Genomic DNA, 26,495 nt, shown 5'->3' on the forward strand with positions numbered 1-26,495 from the left:
AGATTTTTTACTAAGCTCAATTGTCCAATATAGTCGAATGGAGCTTAAGGGAGAAATATCTACTTTTTCTACTTGGTTAAATATTTCTTTTGCTAATTATTGATAAAGGTATGTAACACATGCACCATTGCCCAACGTGGATTTAATAATAAAGATAAATATAAAAGGGGTGCGGTAAATTTACTCAAAAGTTCACCGTGATTAGGGATGTCAATTTAGCCCGCAACCCGTGGGCTGACCCGAATAGCCCGCCAAATTTATAGGGTTAGGGCTGAAAATTTCCAGCCCGATAAAATTACAGCCCGATTAGCCCGCACCCGATTAACCCGCAACCCGTTAGGGCCAGACCCGAAAACCCGATGGGCTGGCCCGGAAACCCGATAAAATTTATATTGTTCTATTTGTTTGACTCTAATTCGACACTTCATTGATTATTTTATAATACAGATTACTGAAAAAATAACTTTCCATTTTATATATTAAATATATAAATTATATATTAAGTTTTTATTAATATAATAATAGATAAATGAATTAGAAACTTCAAATTCACTAAAAAAATATATTTAAATTTCTAAACATGCTTTAAAATTTCTTGATGTTTATGTTTTATGTTGCATAAATCTCAAATATTAGTATTTGATCATGTTAATATTTGAGTTTACGCATATATCTCAAATTTATCATAATTAAATATTTTACATTTTATAAATATAACTAATTTTCACCATTATTTATTGGATTGATCGAATGTTAATTTTATCGGTAGCAACCCGATTAACCCGATGGGCTAGCCCGAAACCCGAGCTTTTAGGGTTAGGGCTGAACTTTTATAACCCGAAAAAATAACAACCCGATTAGCCCGCACCCGATTGACCCGCAACCCGAATAGGGTTGGCCCGAAACCCGGTGGGCTGGCCCGATTGACATCCCTAACCGTGATTTGCATGAAATAATAATTTCCCTAAGAAAAGGCGAATTCATTATTTTTTCGAAGTCTCACTTTAATTATGTTTGGATGAATTCACGAAAAGAAAAAAAATAAGCATCACCTACTTTAAGTCTAAAATGAAAGAAAACAATATGTGGCTTTTGATTTTTATACAATTAATACAATATCACTAATTAGCCGTTCTGTATGGTCATGAAAACTCACTACATTTATATATATTTTACTTTATTTTTGCATTCTCGATAAAGATAGTTAAATTTCATAAAACTGCATTAATGAATACGCCATCTCCAATCATTTACACCAAACTCAAACCCATTTTTGAGTATGGATAACATCAAAAGTAATTTTACTCTAATCATTTACAAATAACTTAAACTCAAAAGAATATTCTATATTCTCCTACTTTTTATACTTTTTAAATTATATGTACATACTTATTTAAATTATACATGAAACCCAAAACATTTTTTCAATAATTTATTGATATTAAAAAATTAAATTAATTTTCTTATTAATATATTTATGTAATATACTTTATGGGGAGTGATCAAGATATAACTAATCTTAAGTGTATAACTAGAGAACAAATCTCAGCCACACATCTTAATGGAACAAATATTATTTATTTTAATAATATAAAATAGGCCAAGGGTATTTTTGGAAATTACATTATCAAATTCAAATTTACGTGATTTCCTTTCTTTCTCCTTCCAAATCTGCGATCAAATCTCCTTCGATTTGGGGCGGCGCTGATGCAGGCACTGGCGACGTGGCAGAGTTGGGGCGGTTGGTTGTGATGGGCGTCGCATCGTGTTGATGTTGGTGGTGGTAGCCGTGATTTGGTGACAGCGGGAGCGGAGCTGCGTTGGTGCGCCACGGATTGTGTGCGGCGGTGATGTTAGTTGAGAGAAACTCCATCCAAGGACACTGTTGTTGAGAGTGATACGGCAGCAGCTGCGGTGTGTTAGTGATGGATGATTTCTTGGGCTTGTGTTTTTTGGATGGCATTGTTGGAAGTAAGGTTTGTGGTATCAGAATGTGGTGATGAAAGGGGATGTATCATGTATGTATATTGGTAGGTGGCCCTTGGTCCGAAGCTTGATCAATTATTCATTTTATGAAATGTAAATTGTTTAGTTTGAAGAGATTTTCAAAAAATAAGAGTGGTGTGTTTTGTGAACAAGAGTGAAGCGTTTTGTGAACAAGAGTGAAGTAAAATCAGAATAAGAGTGATGTGTTTTGTGAACAAGAGTGAAGTAAAATCAGAATAAGAGTGATGTGTTTTGTGAACAAGGGTGAAGCGTTTTCTGAACAAGAGTGAAGTAAAATCAGAATAAGAGTGATGTGTTTTGTGAACAAGAGTGAAGTAAAATCAGAATAAGAGTGATGTGTTTTGTGAACAAGAGTGAAGTAAAATCAGAATAAGAGTGATGTGTTTTGTGAACAAGAGTGAAGTGTTTTCTGAACAAGAGTGAAGTGTTTTGTGAACAAGAGTGAAGTAAAATCAGAATAAGAGTGATGTGTTTTGTGAACAAGAGTGAAGTAAAATCAGAATAAGAGTGGTGTGTTTTGTGAACAAGAGTGAAGTAAAATCAGAATAAGAGTGATGTGTTTTGTGAACAAGAGTGAAGTGTTTTCTGAACAAGAGTGAAGTAAAATCAGAATAAGAGTGATGTGTCTTGTGAACAAGAGTGAAGTAAAATCAGAATAAGAGTGATGTGTTTTGTGAACAAGAGTGAAGTGTTTTCTGAACAAGAGTGAAGTGTTTTGTGAACAAGAGTAAAGTAAAATCAGAATAAGAGTGATGTGTTTTGTGAACAAGAGTGAAGTAAAATCAGAATAAGAGTGATGTGTTTTGTGAACAAGAGTGAAGTAAAATCAGAATAAGAGTGATGTGTTTTGTGAACAAGAGTGAAGTGTTTTCTGAACAAGAGTGAAGTGTACTCGGAAATGATGTGGAGGAATTGGCGAAGATGCCGTTTTGATGAAAAGCTGTTGTCGTTTACTCATTTTTCATTTTTTTAAATTCATTTTTCTGCCCCACAAAAGCATTATTTTACTTCACTCTCGTTTACAAAACACATCACTCTTATTCTGATTTTACTTCACTCTTGTTCACAAAACACATCACTCTTCTTATTCTGATTTTACTTCACTCTTGTTCACAGAACACATCACTCTTATTCTGATTTTACTTCACTCTTGTTCACAGAACACATCACTCTTATTCTGATTTTACTTCACTCTTATTCACAGAACACATCACTCTTACTTTGATTTTACTTCACTGTTGTTCACAAAACAATCACTCTTATTCTGATTTTACTTCACTCTTGTTTACAAAACACATCACTCTTAGCATGATTTACAAGATAAAATGGAGTACACAACACATCATTAACTATAGTAGTAAGACTTACAAGAAAATAAAATAAAATTCAGTGGAATATTTATTTAATCAGAACGTAAGAGTTATATACTAAAAAAAACAACAAAATCTGTTTCTACTGCCATACACGTTCAAACTGGCAATCTCGGCAATATCCTTTGCCCCCCAAATCTCCATAGACAGTGTTGAAGAAACGGAGTATCCGCCATCTACGAATCTAACGCTCAGCGGCAGCATCCTCCTCGATGAGTCTCCGGCGAATCCAAAGCATGAATTCAGCGGCTGAGAGCAATCCGAAAGCGGCGTAGACGAAGGAGGAGGCGGAATCCTGGAGGAAAACCGACAACAGCGGCAGCATCCTCCTCGATGAGTCTCCGGCGAATCCAGAGCATGAATTCAGCGGCTGAGAGCAATCCGAAAGCGGCGTAGACGAAGGAGGAGGCGGAATCCTGGAGGAAAACCGACAACAGCGGCGTAGACGAAGGAGAACAATGTTTCTTTTTCTAATGAATTGAATTTGCCAATGAAGTAACTTAATTTTGTATGTGCAAAGACCATAATACCCCTGCCTTGTTATTATTGAGTAAATTTGTGATTGAGGGAGCTAAGATCTCATTAAATTCGAAAATTAATACTAGCCATTGATTTTTTTGATCTTGTGGCTATGATTTGTTCTCTAGTTATTTGGTTAAGAGGTGTTTGCCATAGATCACTACCCTATACTTTATATTAAAAAAACTTACACTAATTTGAAATGTTCTTAATTTTAAATATTGAATGAATCTCACTTGACTACTTAAATAATTTCAAACAATGAATGCCAAGCCAAATAAATATTCAGCTATATCTAAATGTTGAGATAACGTATGCATTCCATTGCAGCATTACTGCCAAACCAAAGAAATAAGATTCCAGTAGCATGCTTTCCATTGCTGCAAAGAAAGAAAACGTTTTTTTTTCTTCATATTATAGTAAACGTAATGGAGTGATTTGCAAATTTAAATTTTTTTTTTGCAGTAGATACCCAAATTTGGTGTTCTACTCTAAATTTGGTGTTGTTTCATCAAAAATGAGTTTGGGTTTAGGGTATGGTTGGAGATGTTTTTTACACTAAAAATGGGATTGGGTGTATGGTTGGAGATGACCTTTGTTAATTGTAAAATACATTCGATTGCTTAGATAATCGTTACCATAAGCACACATTGATTCGTCTACAACTCTGCATACACACTCTATATCCTCTTTAAGTTTGTTAATTTCATGTGTTTCCGATTTGGAGATTTGAAGAAACTGAGATATACGATGTAAAATGAGTATTTTGTAATTGATACGTAAAAATTAACAAAATCCATAACAAGAGCAATCATACCCATATGCACGAATTCACTATTGCAACAATTCAACAAAAAATGAAACGCCTCTATTAATATGGAACGGAGGAGTACAATTGAAGGGGGAGATCTGTTATCTGTCTAGACTCAGAGACTCAGTTTACCTGCATCATCCAAATCTCTTCATCTATATGCAGAACTGTGTAACAAATATATACAACAGAGATATGTATATATTGCAAAATTATGACCATATAAAATAAATAACGTACCATCTCCAAGTTGATTTCCTGTCCAGGAAAAGTGACATGTTAGAATTCTTGCACCTGTGTAACAAAAGACGAACATATTTGCTGAAAGTGAAATCACTCAGACTTTAACATATTCGAAGATAACCTGTTGGTAGAACACTGCAGTATAAATTTCCATCACGAAAGAAATACATGAGAAAGATAGAAGCGTCAACTATGATAGCAGATAATTCTTGATACTGATTCACATATTCCTTAAAGAATAAGGATCAAACTTTTCTTACCATGCACTGGACTCCTATCAAAAGCTACGCAGCTGAAACATGCATAATGCTCATCTAGCAATAATCGTCAAAGATATTTAGATTTACATCGGTCACAATCAATTCCCAGTTACTGTTATAGCTACTTATAACAAATTGGTGAGAGCAGTTGGTCAACTAAACTTGGTTAGTTTAGATTCTTGAGAAGGTTTACAGTGGTGACTCAACAAACAGAGGTGGGAATGAATCTTTAAAACCACTGAAACCATCTCCTCTGCTTATATGCATCCTCTTTCTTAGGAGCTAGGGTTATCCTATCGGCATGGGAGACGGCCCATCTGTTGAAATCTGGTGAAGCAACCAGCTCTTCCAAGGCTTTGCGCGTGGACTCCTTTGTGAATGCTTCCAATTCGTCCTTTGCAAATTTTCTTTGATAAGGAGCATTGTGGAATGAAGAATAGAAAGTCTCCGAATCTGTTATTGGTGACTTACTAGTTTGACCTGAAAGGAAAGGATAGCTAAATGTTAGCAAGGAATTTAATGACAGACTAAAATTCATAACATTTAAATTGAAGGAAGCCACCTTGAACAGGAGTATATGCAGCTCTGATTGAAGGCCTGGAGGCAGAAGAATTGGCAACTGGCGATCCATATGGATAAACAGGTTCTCCTACATTGCTCTTGGTCGGCCTACTTAACTTTCTGCAGGTTATTTCATGATTTATAATGGAAAGAAAATAAAAGCACGATGCACTCAAAGACACATGTCATTGACTCACTTGTAAACACGGCGAACAAGCTTTGGTTGGATGGACCTTAACCCCAAAGAGAATAAAATTCCACCAATCAATGCATCTATTGCCAATAAAGGATCTATAGAGCTCTGAAAAAGAAACCCATGATCATTTTACGCGACATATAAAAATACTTGTGAAATTGGGGGTGATCAGGATACATTAATAGTATGAAGAATCAGGAAACCTGAAGGATCAAGACAGAGGAAATAATACGAATTGACCAAGTGGAAAATTGAGATACACCATCATCAATATATCCATCATCCGTGATTACAAGCTTGCGTACAGCCCAAAAACCCAACCAAGATCCAGCAATTAGAAGGAAAATAATCAGAAAAACTAACAGCTGCAAGACATAAATAGCATGCATTAGCACAATTGGAACATACCATCAATTCAGAAATTGGAAGTCAACCCAGTTTATGGCAAGAAGTTCACATACAATACCTAATTAGTGCATAGGCTACACAACAAGTTTGATCCGAGACATTACATAGCAATATCAGACATCAAGAGCCACAGGTTATTCTTATCTAAAAACTAGATTACATTTTTCATTTTTTTCTAGTAAGTTTTATTGATAAATCATACTACAAGATAAACATATCAGTACTCAGTAGCATGTACTCCCTCCGTCCCACAAAGATTGTCCCATTTTTCTATTTCCGTCTGTCCCACAAAGTTTGTCCCATTTCACTTTTTACCATTTTTGGTAGTGGACCCCATATTCCACTAACTCATTCCTACTCACATTTTATTATAAAACTAATATATAAAAATAGGACCCACATTCCACTAACTTTTTCAACTCACTTTTCATTACATTTTTTAAAACCCGTGCCCGGTCAAAGTGAGACAATCTTTGTGGGACGGAGAGAGTAAGTGGTTGTGTTTTTACTCTAAAAATCAAATCTCAAATAACTTGTAGATGGTTTGTATTGTCAAACCTTGAAATGGATATGAAATCAGATTTCTTATGTACTGTAGCGGCATTAAGAATTTAAGAGTGATCTTTATAAAAGCACAATAAAAATGAGACTAATACCAGCACTATAGATGGGAATTTGAATCTTTGTGATTATTATATTCTAATTTTTCCATCGGGAAATAGTAACTAAAAGAATTGGATAAAAGAAACTTACATACAGGATAATACATATCTTCTGAAAGTCCAATCTCGACCAATAGTGAACGTAGCAATCTTGGCACATAGCCAAGTAGAAAGGTTCCCACGCCAACCTGAACCGAATGAACAGATAAAGTTATAATAGCAAATAAATATAGCCAATTAGATGGGGTGGTGTGTATATTTACATACAAAGGAGGAGTACAAAACTATTCCAAATGAGCCTTTTCGACCAGTTGGAAGTAGCTTCATCCCCTGTGCCAAAGCATAAGATGATTAGTAGACGAATATCCAGGAAATCTTTACTGTCCTTTCTTAAATCATAGGACAGAGGCCTTTTCATTTGTTAATGGTGACCTATAATACTAGTACTCAAATTAGAAAATCTGAGAGAAGAAAACTTATTTACTTACCTGGAAAAGGACCATTAATATCACAAGTAAAGCCCCTGCAGCCATGGCACCACTGTAATAAAAGACTAAGGACTTGCTGAGCACAGAAGCTAAACTCATCAACACAATTCCAGAAATAAGGAATAGTATCCTATACAAAAAGAACTCTGCAAAAGGAAATCAACTGTAGTGAGTGTTTGCAAAAACAAATTCCTGTCAGGAAAGTGATTATGCATGTAGATAGTAGTAACTGTTTCATGGTAAAGGCAAGTAGTGTTTTCAAGTAATAGTGTAATACCAAATGCAGTATCAATAATTGGGTAAAAAATCATAAATACATGAGAAATGATGATTCTGTCTTCATGTTTTTAAAATGTGCAGATGAGTTTATGGCAAAAATCAGAGAATGCTAAAAGTTTGTTAGAAGCATTAAAAAAAACACCCCCGTGGTACATTTAGAATTTCAGCTATTTATGGCATTATGCAAGCATAACTTGAGTTTGAATTGGAAAGCACTCAAAATTGCTAAGCACAAGCTAAATCATATTTACAGCTTTTATAAGTTCTTTTGCAAACGCTTGTGCAAGGTACAAACAAAGCTAAGAATCATATTAACCATTAACTAGCAAGCAAAAACAAATTACAAAAAGAAAATAAAATACAGACAACAATAATATAATAGTATGTGACCATGGATGATAAACCTTCATCAAGAGAGACTTGAATATTTTCAGAATAAGAAGCCCCCATCCTTATGTCTATGACTTTGTGATCAAAAGGAGACATTGGTTTAATCCATAACCCATCTGAAAGTCTTTCCCACTGGTCGTGTGGGCACATTCCTGTCTCAAGAGTTACATTCCTGCAGTCACTAAGCATGTTATTAAGTACCTAAACCAATAAACATTTCCAAATATATTTACCTGTGTAAGGGTGCATGTTAGTACATGGAAAAAATAAACAATAAAAAATGTTGTCCATGGAAAAATATGTTAGCACCTTACCAAGCAATAGTTTTAATGGAGATGAAGATGAAATATGTTCTTATTATCATATCAAAACCGTAAACATACGTCGGCTAAGATATATTCATGAGGAGATTCAATGCCTTTAATATCTCATGAAAACTATGGTGTTTCAAGATTCAATCAGGACAAAAAAATCAAAAAATGCTTTCGCAAACGTAGTAGTAGCATGATAAGCAAATAGATCAAGCTTTTAGTTGGCTATATGTTTCCAAGAAAAGATATGCAGTAGCTTCCAGAATTAAATTTTAAGTGTTAACCATACAATAGTAATCAACTAAACTTACTCTGACAGAGTATTGCTAGAATACACAGCAAGAGCCAAAATCACCAAAGCAATTAAGTTTTCCATCACTTGAGCAATATAGTCTCATCAAACCAACTTACCTGTGGAAGCAGACGTATATATTTGGTGGACGGCCACTTGAGGTTGCATGCGAAACTTTTACCTTCATTGAATTAGCAAACTTCTTTAAATGTTTGATCCTATGCAAACCATGAATTAGAACTCTCCCACATTTAATTTTAGCTCCAGGCTTGGAACCTGGAGAATTTTCCACTATCAAGGTTGGAGATAGCTGCAATGTTGCAGGCCCATTAGCAGCTGCAACAAACAATACATACGCCGTAAGCTAAAATACAGATAATTATCAAACAAGCATAGCTCTATCCAAAGGTAAACATCTAATCACAGATTAATATGCAAACGTAAGTACATTCACAAGAATTTAGATAAGCAATTGTGCATCAGCATCGGATTTCTGAAGGCTCTTAAATCTCCTAATAACAGTGACATGTATAATGTGTCGTATGGTCGTTGAAAGAGTCTTGTTCCGATTGCAAGGGGCCAAAAATCAAAAGAATCCAAAGGTAGCAGAATTCATTCCCGCTCAAACGTATTTAACATTTTTAAAAAATTTTAGTAGCATGTAAAACTATTTACAGAAATAGAATCGAAATCCAACCACGATAATCAAACCCGGGAAAGCAAATTAGAAGAATCCAAAATTCCATGACAGTAACTGCTCACTAGTGAGTGTAAAGGATTGATTTCAGGCATAAACCCTCACCACTGGCACTCAAAGCTACGAGCTTTTCGTTTTGTTCTGTCAGATAATGAATAATCCTGAATATATAATTAACCTAATTGTGAAGAGTGTTTACCTAAGGAGAGTTCAGAATCAGCTCCCGCGGAGAGAAACGCCAAAAGCGAGAGTGTAATAAAGCATAGAAACAGTGTTGTTAGAGTAGGCATGGCTCATCGAATACAGAAATGCAGAAGAATTAGGCGGTTTTGTTTGAGAAAAGCAAATTTGTAGCCAAGAAATGTTGTGTTTGTAACTTTGAATTGTTTTTTTTATTCCGTTGTACAAAGTGGTCCCCACCATCTTTTTTTCCTAGCACAAGATTGGCCCAGACAGTATATCTTAGATGCTAAGGGTCTGTTTGCCTTGAGTAAGAAGAAGAAGAAGATAAATGAGGAGTACATTTTTGTTGTTTGATAAAAATAAGTGAGGTACTCTTTTGAGAAAATGTATGCTTATCTTATATAGCAAATTATTAGGTAATTAGTTCATTATTGATGAAGCTAAATTAACGATTAAATTAGTAATATGAATATTAACTAAAGTAATATACCAATTGATTAAGATTCGCGACGATTCGATTGATGTGTTAAAAAGGAGATGAAAAGTTACACGAAGCTCACTGCAATGCAGGATAATTCTCATTCTCCATTGTTGTAAACTACGCAAGGAAATGAATAGGCATATGCAAAACCTCTTTGATTCCAATATTTTCTGAATATATTGTGTAAAAGCAGCAGAAATAGCTGACATGAAATGTTGAAAATGGCGGTGTAGAGCATCTTGGAGGTCTCATTGGTTACCCAGTGCAAGATCATGCCAAGCATCAGCCTCAACTGGTTGGCTTTCCTGGTCTGAAAACAAAAAAACATATTCATCATATCATACTCCTAACAAATTGATTCTCAATAACGAGCAACATGAGAGGTCTAGGAGCATAACAACACCATCGCAATAGCATATACACTAAAACTCCTATCAGTAAGTACATTTTTTGGACTGAAGTTACTGAAAGCCAAACAATGTGGTGAGACATGAATCATAATCTACAGAAGCAACATTACAACAAGTAGTTGTTAGAGCATCAGCAATGGAGGCGTCAAAACCGCGACGCCGATTTTTCGCCGACGCCGGTTCTGACGCCGAACCATTGCGACCGGCGTCGGCGAAATCGGCGTCAATTTCGGCGTACCCATGCCGATTCGTGTGGTGACGCCGGTTCTAACGCCGATCCTCACGGCGCCATTGTAGGCCCCGGATCAGCGTCAGACCGGCGTCAGAATTTAATTTTTAATTTTTTTTTCAAAAACACTATATATACGCGCTTTGAACGTCATTTTCATTCGCACCACTTGTTTTAACGAGTACTCTCTTTATCTTTCTTTCTGTACAAGATCAATAACGAGCAATGGAGAACAACTACGCAGGAACTCCAGTGACTCCCGAGGCAATGAAGTCCTATGCAGATGCCTCATGTCAGTCAGACATTATTTAGAAGAGACCATTGAGTTGAGAGTCAACTGCAGGCTAGCATCATGTTTGATAGTTTGTTTAATCCCCTTCGGTTCATAACTGAACATTCCTTACAATAATACTATGGGGAATATAAAAGGCAATTACTTTAAATAGCTTTACATCATTTGACACAGTACCACCAACTAATTTTTTAACACACAAGTAGTTAATGTCCATCATCCAAACAACGCATGTAGTAGAAAAAAGGAAATTCGAAAGAGGACATACTTGAATCTTCGGCGTCATCGGTCCTAGAATCAATTAGAGGCGGTAATGGAAGATCTGATAGAAACACATAACACTACATCAAAACCCTAGTAGTTGCAATGAAAGACAAGTATTAACATAATCAGGGGAAGTGCAATTTTAAATGACACAAAAAAGAAACAGCCAAAAAAATACTAAATAAAATGAAGTACCATCATCAGGAAGAGTATCTCTCATCCATTCTTCATCCACAATGTCTATGAGGATGCCCAAGCTTAAATCCGCCATTGTTGCGATTCCCTTCATATTCTATTAAGTTTCCAAAATTCAAGGCCTCAAGGTTAGATAAGACATCAAAATGTAAAAATGAAGACAACCAAAAAGTTCTTGATTAATAGCCCAATGGAAACTGCAGAGAATAATACCTACAATTGATCAATATATCTGTAGAGGTGAACCGTGGGGATTTGGTATAAAAATATATGGGATGAGGTTGATGGGCTAACGACTCAAGCTCGAAGGGAGTTCACTTAATTTAAGCAAGCTCAGCTCGTCAAAAAGCTGGACAGTGTGTTACTCGCCACTGGAACTCTATATGTGTTGTGAAATTTGAAGGAACAAATGATTAACAGAGGGACGGTGATCTACTGAATTAAACAAGATAAATCTTTCCTTTCATTTCTGTTTATTGCAGGTTTCTACCCAATTACCAAACATGTACTTATAACAGAGCTGAATTTTCAAACTTCAATCCAACTAAAAATAATTCCCCTACTTTCAAATATTTCTTCTCTTTTACTATAAGTTTTCGCAGCAACGATCCATTTCAAGTTGGGTCACTCACCCCTTAAAAGGCCTTATAAAGGGGAGATGATCCATTTCAAGCATCTAAGTTATTAGAAATGCATCACCCACCCCTTAAAATACCTTATAAGGGGGAGACGATCCATTTCAAGCATCTGAGTTATTAGAAATGGGTCACTCCCCAATTAAAAGGGCTTATTATAAGTGGGAGACGATCCATTTCAAGCATCTGAGTTATTAGAAATGGGTCACTCACCCATTAAAAGGGCTTATAAGGGGAAGGGTTATCCATATTTTTATAGGTGAGCTAGGATCGTTACCAAGTCGATGTGAGACAAGATATTAAGAATTTTAACAAGCCCCCTCACGTGTGGGCCGGATCGTTACCAAGTCGATGTGGGACAAGATATTAAGAATTTTAACACTCCCCCTCATGTGTGGGCCGGAATGACACATCGGACTTCCATCACGTGGATAGGCAAGAGATGATGTGAGACAAGATATTAAGAATTTTAACACGCCCCCTCACGTGTGGGGCGGATCGTTACCAAGTCGATGTGGGACAAGATATTAAGAATTTTAACACGCACTCTCATGTGTGGGCCGGAATGACACATCGGACTTCCATCACGTGGGTAGGCAAGAGAAGAGATAAAGAGATAAAATCTATCATCGACTTACGCACTCTCATGTGTGGGGCAGAATGACACATCGGACTTCCAGAATGACACATCGAACTTCCATCACGTGGGTAGGCAAGAGAAGAGCACTCTCATGTGTGGGCCGGAATGACACATCGGACTTCCAGAATGACACATCGGACTTCCATCACGTGGGTAGGCAAGAGAAGAGATAAAGAGATAAAATCTATCATCGACTTACGCACTCTCATGTGTGGGCCAGAATGACACATCGGACTTCCAGAATGACACATCGGACTTCCATCACGTGGGTAGGCAAGAGAAGAGCACTCTCATGTGTGGGTCGGAATGACACATCGGACTTCCAGAATGACACATCGGACTTCCATCACGTGGGTAGGCAAGAGAAGAGATAAAGAGATAGAATCTATCATCGACTTGAGCACGCTCTGATACCATATTAGAAATGGGTCACTCACACCTTAAAAGGCCTTATAAGGGGATGGTTATCCATACTTTTATAGGTATTTGAATGGTTTGAGCTCATTTCGTGTTTGGTGGCAGAGAATGGGTAAGAATGAAGCGAATCGCAGAGCGGTGAAATCGTGCGATGCATCTGATGAGAATTTGGTATCGCCAGGAGAAGGGAAAGGAAATAAATTGTGGAAGAAGGTGAAATACCAGCTGGTGGAGTACCATGCGCTGCCTGGATATTTGAAGGATAATGAGTATATCCTTGCTCATTACAGAGCTGAATGGCCTTTGAAGCAGGCCTTTCTCAGCATTTTCTCCATTCACAATGAGACCCTCAACGTCTGGACGTAAGACTTTTATTCCAGCCATGCTTTTTAGTTTGTTACTATCAGTGTAGTTTCAATGGCTTTGGTTTGTAGCATGGTGTTTAATGGATGCAATTTTTACATGACGCTCATGATAATTGTCTTGAGAAATGTCATAATTCTTTCTTCTGCATGAGCAGCATATCACATAGGGATGCATTTCATTTTAAATACTACTAATATTTACTATAAAGAAAAAGGAGTTGTGAACAAACTAATTGGAGCACGCTGAATATTTGAAGGTGTCTGTGTCTAGCATTGCCATTACACCAAATTCCAAAGATGGTTATAGGTGCGAGGATGATCTTGTGATCCCTGAGATTGTGGATGTAGCTAATCTAGTGCCATATGGTATTGGCTCATTGATCATGGAGAAATATGTAGCTATTAGGTCCAGAGCTTGAGTTCAGTAGTAAAAATACAGCGTTCAGGTTTATTATGTGGAAATCTAAGGCAAGGTATACCGGAATAGGCTGTTAGTGTTAAGTTCAGTTCTCATTTATCGTATTCTGGGTTATCTGTTTGTTTCCATGCGTGCTCCTAGTTGTGTCTACCAAACTATGCAGTAAGTTGTTTACCTTAATGGAGTCAATTATTTCTATATCATGTAACCTCATCCTCATGTTTCTCCTGCCCCGCAAGATAGTTAGTGAAATAGAAGCTGTAAAGCAAATATATAACAGAATTGCTTTAACCGTTAAAGGACTAAAGGAGTTGATGTATTAAGCTTAGCCTGCTGGAAGGTAGCCTTTACTGTGCATCTACCATCTTTCTACGTTGATTTTGTTGGTTAGTTGGACTAATATTTATTTTTAAGGCATGCCTTCAATCTCCATATTAAATGCTGGTGTAGAGTAAAGACCATGATATCATTTTGTAAAAGATGTTGGAAAGACATCATTTTAACTATTTTCTGGATATCTCTTTTGTTATCCTGCACTTTAGACTTATGCTACAGTGATGTTGATGCCTTTTTTACTTCCTTGGTATGATTACATTTTTAGGAATCTTCCCCATCATTCATTCAATCTGTCTTCTCTGTGCAGGCATTTACTTGGCTTCTTCCTTTTCCTCTCTCTAACCATTTACACTGCTATGAAGGTTCCAAATGTCGTGGACCTGAATTTGCCGAGTGCGCTCAGAAATGCTGATTTTCAGAAATTGCATGCAGATCTCATTACTTGTCTCCCATCCTTGCTACATATGCCCGATCTTCACAAACTTCGAGAGGAATTGAAAACTTCATTGCCTTCAATGAACTTGTCACCATACTTATCCAACTGGCACATTATGGATCTCCTCTCTAACTGTTTACCTGAGAATCTGACTTACAGCAACCACATTGATACTTGTGTTCTGGTACTCCACCTCCCCTCTATGGTTGTGTTTTCTTAGTTGCTTACTCTTTTTCCTTATCCTTGACCTGTATATTTGACGCTTCATGGGTAACTAGTTGAGAATTCATTATATGGTTTCATAGTCTACAAATTTCGAGTTGTCGCAAGATGCTATCCATGCATTTATTTGGTGGTTTTTATTTTACTTGAGGTGCTTAGTAAACCATATCTTTATATCCTCGCTTGGTCAGCAACTAGAGCGAACGATTCAACCATAAGCTTAAGTAGATTGTATACTCTGACATGCAAGGGATATGATCAGTTGATACTATCTTAAATTGATAAGTGACAACTATGTCAACAACCTACGTTATGGATTTCAACACGAAGACCATGCATGTCAACTAAATATAGTTGACATACGTATGCCTTCATGTTGACATCTATAACGTAGATTGTTGACATAGTTGCCCGTTTATCATTTTAAGATAGTTGTCAACCAAACAGGACCCCTGACATGTAATGTATGATCATCACCACACCCTCGTATGTGCAAGCAGGTTACTTTTTCTTAAGCCTTACACATAGAAAGTGCTTTAAAAGGGTGGAACTGAGATATTATTCATTTGGCTTGGCCTCTGATATCATGTTAAATAACTCGTAATCTGAATTCTTTAGTTTGAGACGAGTATCATTCTAACACTTTATAATGAGAAATTTGCCTTAGTACCTTAGCTTGACTCCACAATTCACATACTAGTCTTGGCCTCACCCAGTGACGAAGCCACTATGGGGCCTGGGGGGCCACTAGGCCCCCCAGCATATGTAATTATTACTATGTATATCCTATCAATTTATATTGCAATCGAGTAGTGCAGACGGTTTGGCCCCAAGGCAGTACACCTATTGACTCAAGTTTGATTCCTCCTGCCCGCAAGTTATTTGTTTTCACTGTTTTTATGTCCAATTGTTATGTCTGCTTCTTTGATTTTTTTTCTATTCATTGTTTTATGTCCAATAGTTTTAAAATTTAAAATATGAATGCATTTGTATGCCCATCATTAATTTGTCCTTTGCAGTTTAATACCTAATCTTTAGGATCATTACAACTTTAGCAATCTTTGCAATTAATTAGATCCTTCCGATTGATTTCTATATGAAATTACATTTGAGTCTTCATTTTATTCTTACACTCTTATGTTTAAGAGGTTTAATCGGACTGCAATTTATTTACATAATATCTGATTTTTAGTCTTATTTTCTTATTTACTTGCACTTTATTTTCTAAGCATGACTAACATATCTATATATAGTTTCTTAGTATGCATTCATTAATTTATTTCCTCTCATTATTCATTTATATCTCTTACAACTCTCCATTGCCGATGCTGCAACAAGTTTCGACTGTACCGATACCTAAAACTTGGGCCCCCCAATATAAAATTCCTGGCTTCGTCCCTGGCCTCACCAATATGATTTTTGATGAGATGCTATTTCTGCAAATCTGAGATATAGCCTTGATAAGTTGCAAATCTGTCTGATTCTTATGACATATTTGTGCATAAACATATCAAGAGAAACATATTTATAACGTTTGGGTTGATGGGTTTATTCGCTTATTTTCAGCATAACATGAAAGAGGATGTGGCGAACATAATAGCTCCATTGTTGGTGAGGCCAATCACGCGTTGGCCGTTCTTTGCTTTCTTGGGTGGGGCTATGTTCTGCTTGCTAGCCCGCAGCACATGCCATTTGCTCTCCTGTCACTCTGAACTCTTTGCATACTTCATGCTTCGGCTGGACTATGCAGGGATCGCTGCCCTCATCTCGACATCCTTCTACCCGCCCGTCTACTACTCCTTCATGTGCTATCCTTTCTTCTGCAATCTCTACATGGGGTTCATTACTTTACTAGGAATTGGGACAGTCCTGACATCCCTTCTCCCAGTGTTCCAAACCCCTGAGTACCGCACCTTCCGAGCATCCCTCTTCTTCGGGATGGGTTTCTCCGGTGCAGCCCCCATCTTACACAAGCTAATCCTGTTCTGGCACCAGCCAGAGGCGCTCCACACAACGGGATACGAAGTTTTGATGGGGCTGTTTTATGGCGTAGGAGCACTGGTGTATGCAATGAGAATACCGGAGAGATGGATGCCAGGGAAGTTTGACCTTGCCGGGCACAGTCACCAGCTCTTCCATGTTCTAGTCGTGGCCGGAGCTTATACGCATTATCGCGCCGGACTTGTGTATCTTAGGTGGAGAGACCTGCAAGGATGCTGAGAATTGTTAAAAGTAAGTTTAGGTGGTAAATATTTCCATTCAGTGGTAGCTTATATTGCCATCCTTGTGATGTTGTGCACAAAATAATTGTACTTAAATGCTTCAACAAGAAACTAGTATTACTACTGCACTGTAGTATTAAATCCCATTTCGTGTTAATGTTTTTTAAGTGACGTGCAATACACATATATGATCTAAGATTTTTTTATGCACATATATAACACTATACGTAGGTATAAAATAAGGTGGATAAGGTCGAGGTTTAATTTGTCCCACCAAAGTAAATGGGTTGGCAAATGGCAACTTGCATTTAACTAATTTTCTTCTGATATCGAAAAAAAAGAGCAATTAAAATAGGAGTATGTAAATAGTTAAGCGCATTAACGTTGGCATTTTTTTTCTTGTATTTCCATAATTTATAGCTCAAATTTCCAAGTAGGCTAGTACCAGGCCATGTTATTAAAGAAAAAACAAATAAATCAAAATTAATGAAATCGATCAGTTTTCTGTTTTCGGAAAATAATTTTAGTAATAATTATAATTATTAATTAACTTAGCAATCAACTTATCTGTCTTCAATTATAGTTTTAATGCTATTATTATTACCAAAAATTTGTAATTTGTTTAATAAACAATATGATTTGTGGTGGTAGCATAATGATAAAATCTATCTATCTATCTATATATAAAAGGCGAGTTTTGACATCATTTAGAATATTTATAAATTCTGGGTAAAATTTTGAATATTTGTTAGTAATGGACCTTTTAAATATTTGTAGATATAAGCAATTGACATTGACATTTTCAGTTATAAGCAATTGACATTGGATTAAATATTTGAGCTCATTAATTATTTCAAATATTAGATATGTTCACCGAGCAGTTATGTAATTAACGGCATTATAAATTAGTGGTATTATATAATTATACATACATTATAAATTAAGAGCGGTAATATGCAATTATTATTTGATCCATTTGCCGTTCCACTCTTCTTCTTTTTTACTTGATTGTTTGAGCCGTTTCATTTAGAATTGAAACCGCCACATGAATTTTGATGCAGAATAATAATGGAATTTATATATTTTAAGAATGATGGGAATTTAATTATGGTATGAGTGCATAAGCCGTGAATGGCATGTAGAGTGTTTTTACAAAAACCATCACAGGCATTTAAAAAAAAACTACCAGCTAATTTCTCTAAATTTAATAATTAATGATTAGTCAATTGAAATGATAGATTTAGCCGTTTATCGTTACTAATTAAATCATAAATTAGTAGTATTTGTTTTAATTGTTATTGATTAGCTAGATAAATGAGGCATTTAGTTTTTGTGATGTACGATGGAATTTGAATAATTTAGAAATTGATGTTACCTTTAGTTTTTGTCTATAAATACATGTTCATCAGTTGTGGGATTATCTTTTCGGCGAGGCTCTATGTTTTTCTTCTTTTTTCCGCGTTTCTTAAAGGCAAATTGTATTAGAGAATGAGGTAGAGGGGTCGTGGACGACCACCGATGATGTGGTGGGATTTCTGCGTAGCATCAATTTACCGCCGGCATACTCATGTCAATTTGCATTTCTTTGTTTAATTTTTTCGGTATTTATATTATTACTAGTTTGGTAAATTGTGGATTGCATTTGTTCTACGATTGAGATTAAGAGTGTAATATGCAAATGGTTGTAAATTACTGTTAATTTTAGCTGTAGTGTTTTCTCAGCATGTGTTCAGTCAAAAATTTGACAACATTGTAATATTGAAGGTTTTAGTTCGTAATGGTTAAGTTGATGGTTTTCCTAATTTTAAAATTAATGTAATGTATAAATAAGTTTTTTAATAATTAGGAATAATCACAATATTGTTTAGTTTATTATTGTTATAGATTTTTATCTTCTCCTCCACTATTTAACGTCAGACATTGTATTATGTAATTTATTTCAAATTTCTAATGTTTCAATGTTGATTTGTATTATTGTATATATTTTTAATTCTCATATTAACTAAAGTTATGCTACTTATTTTTTTCATTGTTATAACATAGTATATTTTTTGTTTGCAATTTTAATATAATAATATTTTATCTAATTTTGTTTAATTCCTTTATAATTAGAAATTAATATTTTGAAATATCATCATCTTTGTATAGCATAGGTGTGATACTAGTGATATATAACTGCCCACAGTTTTGTCACATTAAAAGTAATTGCAAATTCAAACATGATTTGCTAAAAAAGATGCTCCTATAATATTGAAAAAAAAAAGAATGCGTGAAAAAACAGTCTCAGAAAAAAAAAATACTAGTAACTTAAAAATTTAAGTGAAAAATCGAAAAGATATAATTATTGTATAGTTACATGAATTAATAATAATAAACAACTGATTTATAATTACGAGCAATATAAAACAAAAACTTTATTGGGTTAAAGCATTCAAAAAATGTTAAAGAAAAACAGAGAGTAAAAAGTGAACCCAAAATCACAATTTTGGACACTAGATCATGGGTTGCTGCTTGATGACAAAACAATGGATCCTACTTCGGTCAAAAATTCAACCGTAATAGTGTCATGTCAGAAATTAATTCCATCAATTTTTATACTCCCTCCGTCCCAAGATATTAGACTCGTATACCACTTTAGTGTGTCCTAACATACTTGAGTAATTTCTATTTATGGTAAAAATTTACTTTATTACCAACCTCACTTACCCCACTAAACAACATTTCCTAAATTCTTATGCCAAATGAAATTAGTCTAATATCTTGAGACGGAGGGAGTAATCCATTTCCAATTTACTTTTATCCTATTCTAATTAACTTAAATATGCAATTTAATTAAGATATTAAATTAATATGTTAATTAAAAAAATTATCATTTAAAAACAAAATTAAAAATTACATATCATAAAATGCTCTCGTTGAGAGTTGAACTCAAGACCTCCCGCTTACTAAACGGGTGCTCTAACCAACTGAGCTACGAGAGCTTGTTGAAATAGTCTTCAACGTTTATTTATTTAGCCGATAATAGTATGAGCGCAATGCGTCGTCATTTTCATACCTCGATTCCCGTGATAATTTGGGGTGACCTATTTTGAGTTACCTATCGTATAAAGTTCTTTCGCTCTCATCTCTAAATTAATTGCTCTCTACCAATATTTCCATCTTTCCCTCTCAATGGTATTATTATCTCCCATGTAAATTTTGGCAGCGTTCTATAATTAATTATTCAATTATCGTTTCGAGTAATATCATCACCAACCCCACGCCAAATTTCAGTTTTACCATCTCCTCTTTTATGCAATTTCATTATCAAGATAATATACAAATATACATATTTCTGCCGTTACCCTTCTCATATGTGTGCATACCAATGTCGAATACTTGAATCTCATAATTGTTCCATCAACTTTTGAAGTTGCTAGCGACCAATAAAATTTTACTCAACTTCTAATTTTACAAAAATTATCCTAAATGGAGACATAGGGCATCTCGCAGTCAATTAGTTGCAACAAGAATGTTGATAAGTCGCCGATTTACGGAAGAATAAAATCAATTCGTACATCTATATTAATGAAGATTTGATCATAAAAGGTATTCCTACTACTCTACTCTACTAGCGGTGAAAAAGGAAGAATGAAATTTGAGAGTAAATCACGACGCTTGTCGGTGCTCCAAGCTAACGTGTCAGGCGCAGACCCGAATACCCGGCCCCATTTACCCGTACTTTTATGACCACCTTTCCTTCTTCCCTTCCCACAACCATAAAACCACCTTCAAGTCTTCAACTACCACTCCTCCCAAAAATGGACCAATCCAACTTCGTTATGCCGAAGCGGCCCAAAACGGCGTCGTTCCTCTCCGACTCCTACCGTCTCGCCGGCGCCTCTCTCGTCGCCTTCATGGTCTTCTGGACTATCTGGTCCTCCTTCCCCCCATCCCCACCCCCAACCCCCGCCCTCACCGTTCCCGCCGCCGCTGATTCCGCCGCCCCCGACCTAGCTTACGCCTCACCGGAGAAAAACTTCTACGACGACCCTAAGCTGAGCTACGCAATCGGGTCGGCGCCGGTGAGGAAATGGGACGAGAAGCGGCGGGAGTGGCTCCGACAGCACCCGAGCTTCGTAGCCGGGTCGGCGACCCGGATCGTGATGGTGACCGGGTCGCAGTCGGAGCCGTGCAAGAATCCGAGGGGCGACCACCTCCTCCTGAAGCTGTTCAAGAACAAGGTGGACTACTGCCGGCGCCACGGCATCGACATCTTCTACAACAACGCCCTCCTCCACTCGAAAATGTTCTCCTTCTGGGCCAAGACAGCCGCCGTCCGCGCCTCCATGCTGGCCCACCCGGAGGCCGAGTGGATCTGGTGGGTCGACTCCGACGCCGCCTTCACCGACATGGACTTCCTCCCGCCGCTCCCCCGCTACCACGACTTCAACATGGTCGTCCACGGCTGGCCTCTCCTCCTCCAGCAGAGGCACACGTGGACGGGCATCAACGCCGGCGTCTTCCTCATCCGGAATTGCCAGTGGGCGCTCGACTTTCTCGACGTGTGGGCCAGCATGGGCCCACAGTCCCCCGACTACGATAAATGGGGGAAAATCCTCAGCTCCGTCTTCAAAGACAAGATCTTCCCTGAATCCGACGACCAATCCGGTTTAATCTATCTATATTTAAAAGAAAAGGAAAAATGGGGTAATAAAATCTACGTGGAGGGGGAGTACTATTTCGAAGGGTACTGGCTCGAAATTGTAGGGAATTTCGACAATATCACGGCGAGGTATGATAAGATTGAGAGGAATGTGGCGGCGCTGCGGCGGAGGCACGCGGAGAAGGTGAGCGAGGGTTACGCTAGGGTGTGGGAGGAGCAGCTGAAGGGGGCGGGGTACGGGAAGGGGAGCTGGAGGAGGCCGTTCGTCACGCACTTCACGGGGTGCCAGCCGTGCAGCGGGGCCCACAACCAGATGTATTCCGGCGAGAGCTGCTTTGATGCGATTACGAGGGCGCTTACGTTTGCAGATAATCAGGTGCTCAGGAATTATGGGTTCGTGCACCCGGATTTAGAGGATCCCTCCACTGTCAAGCCGCTTCCTTTTGATTATCCCCCGCTTGATTAAAGTTTTTTCCCACCCATTTTTCTTCTTTTTAACTTTATCAACCTTTACTACGTAGAAAAATGTACTAATGGTTATATGGAGTGTATATTTTGTGAGACGTATATAAGTACTTAAAGCTAAAATTGAAACAGTTTCCACCATTTAATGGAATAAGTAGTTATTTCATTAAATGATGTGCTTTATTATATACTTTCTCGAAATAAAATTGATGTGGTGTAACAATTTTAAATATCTAAATGGAAATTGGAATTTATTTGGAGGAAGAACTATTGGTGATGGCAATTCGATTGAGAAGATTGTTCTATGTTTCCCAACTTCTCCAAACTTTATGCAATTGGTCTTGTGCTTATTGACGTACCTGTTTTTTTATGCAGACACACACACACGCGCGCGTAGGCGATGTATACATCTCCAAATAATTCATAACCATTAGAAAAATCATTTTACTACCCAATAAACCCATTTTTTTTTCTTATTTGGCGGCTTATATTTTCAAAATCATCATTTTAGTTTTGATTTACGCATTTTGTGTACATAAAATGACTTAGTAATAGTAGTTAAAACACACACAAATCTTTCTGCCTTCTTTCATACCGTAAACTAGGTGTTTTTATTTCTATATTAATATTTTCAATATGAATTGTATTGATTTCTAGTGTTGGTTAAGAATTTAAGATAATGTGCCTTTGTATAAATTTATTGAATTTTAATTTCCAGTGTTGGTTAAGAATTTGTATGGAAGAGTTGATGGAGGCGTGAATGAGTGGTGGAACCATAAATAGAGGCGGGTGCCCCATATATAATGAGCAGTGATTAATCAATATTTATGAGGAATTATGTCGTCCGTATTTATTAGGTAACAGTTACATGTGATATGTTGGTGGTGCGCCCCCATCTCCTGCTCGATTAATTCCATGTTTTGTAAATGTGGACCACGGCTTACATTCGTACCACATCTTAATTCTCAACCCATGCATTATATGGACTCTAAAGGTTCATATCGAGAAGTTAAATAGTAGTACTAGTAGTATCTCAACCCGTTCATAAATTTTGGGCAAAAACGGCGTTATCACGAGGTTCTCAAAACGACGTCGTTCATGTAAACGTCGGCATGTCCATAAATAGTGAATGAAATAGACGATTTAAGGGATGTGGATAAAGTCTAAGTAACCACTTGCATAAGTTATTACTAGTACTCCGTCTGTTCCATAAAAATAATACATCTTGAGACGAAGAGAGCATTATTTTTCTAGTGAAGAAGTGAATTTCACTATGCCATCTCCAATCATTACATCATCTTCAAATTCATTTTCCAGTAAATATCACATTAATAAATGATTTTATTCCAACCATTTACATCAAATTCAAATTCACAAGAACATTATCTACTCACTTTTTTACCTTTTTCAATTATACCTATACTAACTCCGTCAACCAAAAATAGACAAGTTTTAGTACTCCCTCCGTTCCATGTTAAATTGATTCATTTTTCTATTTTGGGAAGTTTCAACATAATTGAGTCATTTCTATTTTTGGCAAAAACAATTCTCTCACTCATAGGACTTTATTCTTCCTTCATCTATCTTACTTTATCCACCATCCCTTAAGAGCATCCGCATCGGTGATTGTGGGGAAGGACGTCGTCCGTGCCGTCAGAGCGGCACCCCCTGCCCGCCTCTGTGCTCTTGCCGACGGCTGAGCAGGGAGACGTGGCGTGTTTCTATTCGCCAACGGCTTAGCCGTTGGCATTTTCTATTTTTTTAAAATCGAAAATAATACAAAACATAAAAAAATATTTTCGGATTCCCAAAAATATAGTCGTTTTATTACCGTTTTTTGGAATTTTCTTTGAATTTTTTTTTCAAAATTTAATCTCAAAATCATCTATAAATACACACATTCATCATCCATTTTCACATCAAATTATCTCTCATTCATATTTGTTCATACAACTCATCTACATCTTCCTCTCTCACTCAAACCCTCTCTAAATTCAAAAATGGATATCAACGATGCCATTGCGAAAACGGAGCGCGAAGAACAAGAATACTATGAACAATATCGTGCCGCCTATGAAGCCCCCCGCCCTTCCTTCTTGACCAACTAGATCAAATCGCCGCTACATCCCTCATGACCGGGAGGGAGCCCACGAAAGGCTCGTTGCCGACTATTTTTCCGACCCGCCGCAGTCTCCGGAAGATTACTTCCGACGCCGTTTTCGCATGTCAAAAGTCTGCTCGGAAAGACGTCGAAAGAGCTTTTGGGGTTCTTCAAGGCCGATTCAACATTGTGAAAGGCCCGTTTCGGTTGTGGTACTTTAAGAATATTGCCGATATCATGTACACGTGTATTATCTTGCACAACATGATTATAGCTGATGAAGGACCGAGGGCGGCTAACTTTTACGATGAAGATGAAGACGGAAGCTCAACCGCGAGGTCTCCCCCACGCCGAGGTGTGCATACGACGGTGCGCGAGAGGATCAAAATAAGACACACAATGCGTGATACCAAAACCCACATTGAGCTACAAGAAGACCTAATCAAACACATTTAGGTGAAATTAGGCCACGAGTAGTGGGGTTTTTTAATTTTATGAATTTAATTATATAATTTTTAATTTTTAGGATATAAATTATGTAATTTTTAATTTTTAGGACTTTAATTATGATATTTTTAATTTTTAGGATTTTAAGTATGTAATTTTTAATTTTGTAGTAATTAGTAATAGTATTTTGGGTATTTTTAATGCATTTTAATATTGTGCAAATATTTTTATTTAAATTGAATAATAGAATGATGAGACCTTTGAGCATGTCCTTACGGAAGATCATGGATGTGAGTGTTGTGCTCTTTCTTGCCAAATAGCAGGGAGTAAAAAATAAATAAAAGTGGGTCCGGACCCACTTCCATGCTCTTTGGCAAGAGCATGGATGAGGATGCCGTACCACAATATTCTTAAACTAGGTACTAAAAAGAAATATCTCTATTAACAAGAAAAAGAGAGTAATATATTTCATGTATATTTTTAATTATTAATATTACTTTAACTATTATACATCAAGTAAACGCGAAAAATTAAATAGATGACATAAGTATTAAAATAAATCAAGTAATTGATCAAATCTAATTCAATATAACTTACTTTATTTCTCTTGCACCCTTCCCCATTGTGAAAATAATTTGAGTTATAAAGTAATAAATCAAAATTTGATTTGTAATATTACAAATCTAAAAACGACCCTCTTCTCAAAAATTTAAAATAGAATGAATTTTGAGATAACATTGAAGCTACTATTACTTACCCCATTTTCGATTTTTTGATGGTAGGGAAGATGGCTTAGATACGAAATTCAGTATGATATGCAATGCAAAGAGTTGTTTTACCGATCGTGTAAAGCACGTGAACCAACCAAGGTTTCATGATGATTATATTATGTATGTTGTTTTCTTCAATCTGTACCTTTCAATTGTGCATCCCAAATTAAAGCTGAAATTAATGAGTGTATACTTAAATAAATTTTGTTCTTGTATGCTAACAAATTTAATCAAACCGCATGATTAGCGCAGCGGATATTCAAACACGAATCTCACGACTTTTTAATCAACCGCACTGCACTCTCTTTTTCTGTCCATTACTTTGTTATTTCTGTTAAAGTAGCGCACTCAATAATTCTACTATCACTCAATAATTCCCACTTTCAAAATAAAATGAATTGTAGTATAGGGTAGTGATGGTGGGTCACAATGTGGGATACAAAATACAATAGCAATGTTAAATAAATACTGATATCATCTCAAGAATTAGACTTGAATAATTTTATTCTATTACATTAAAATTATTTATTTGAATGATTCCTATAGTATTTATGGTATATACAAATAACTAGCAATTAATTTATTTAATACTTCCCTTCTGTGTTTGATTCTTCTTAATTCCTTGATTTTGATTGACCAAGACTATGTTCAATAAAATAAAATGCGTTTTGTACAATGGTTTAAGCTCAAGATTCAGATGATTTATCAAAAACACCCGTAATCAGTTAAGAACCACTCGAGCTAAATCCGTATTCTCTCGCAATTGGACATTTTTCAGATAAGCGTTTGCTAATTTTAGGTTATTATATTTTATGAGCTAACTCTAGC

At 36.5% G+C, this 26,495-nt stretch overlaps 3 protein-coding genes and 1 non-coding gene across 5 annotated transcripts; 2 read left to right on the forward strand and 2 right to left on the reverse strand.

The window, feature by feature from the left end:
* Window positions 1-5,115: 5,115 nt before the first annotated feature.
* On the reverse strand, window positions 5,116-10,068 carry LOC121777608. 2 transcript variants are annotated; one of them, XM_042174916.1, is made up of 10 exons: window positions 9,694-10,068; window positions 8,917-9,133; window positions 8,209-8,366; window positions 7,526-7,671; window positions 7,305-7,367; window positions 7,133-7,225; window positions 6,171-6,332; window positions 5,969-6,072; window positions 5,773-5,879; window positions 5,116-5,690 (listed from the first exon to the last, which is right to left on the reverse strand). In XM_042174916.1, the coding sequence occupies exons 1-10, from the start codon at window positions 9,782-9,784 to the stop codon at window positions 5,440-5,442; spliced, it is 1,392 nt and encodes a 463-aa protein (XP_042030850.1). In that variant the 5' UTR covers window positions 9,785-10,068; the 3' UTR covers window positions 5,116-5,439. The 2 variants fall into 2 exon arrangements, with proteins under 2 accessions (XP_042030850.1, XP_042030848.1); XM_042174914.1 differs by having other exon boundaries at window positions 5,773-5,891; window positions 9,694-10,056.
* A 3,280-nt stretch (window positions 10,069-13,348) lies between these two features.
* LOC121776632 (heptahelical transmembrane protein 4-like) lies at window positions 13,349-17,237 on the forward strand. Its single transcript, XM_042173822.1, has 3 exons — window positions 13,349-13,602; window positions 14,667-14,979; window positions 16,584-17,237. The coding sequence occupies exons 1-3, from the start codon at window positions 13,349-13,351 to the stop codon at window positions 17,235-17,237; spliced, it is 1,221 nt and encodes a 406-aa protein (XP_042029756.1).
* A 2,909-nt stretch (window positions 17,238-20,146) lies between these two features.
* TRNAT-AGU lies at window positions 20,147-20,220 on the reverse strand. Its single transcript has one exon. It is a non-coding gene; the product is annotated as a tRNA-Thr (tRNA).
* A 619-nt stretch (window positions 20,221-20,839) lies between these two features.
* LOC121777765 (glycosyltransferase 6-like) lies at window positions 20,840-22,520 on the forward strand. Its single transcript, XM_042175119.1, has one exon. It carries the CDS (start codon window positions 20,965-20,967, stop codon window positions 22,348-22,350), a length of 1,386 nt encoding a protein of 461 aa, XP_042031053.1. The 5' UTR covers window positions 20,840-20,964; the 3' UTR covers window positions 22,351-22,520.
* Window positions 22,521-26,495: the final 3,975 nt, after the last annotated feature.

This window comes from Salvia splendens, chromosome 18 (assembly GCF_004379255.2).
Source record: "Salvia splendens isolate huo1 chromosome 18, SspV2, whole genome shotgun sequence".
NCBI lineage: Eukaryota > Viridiplantae > Streptophyta > Magnoliopsida > Lamiales > Lamiaceae > Salvia > Salvia splendens.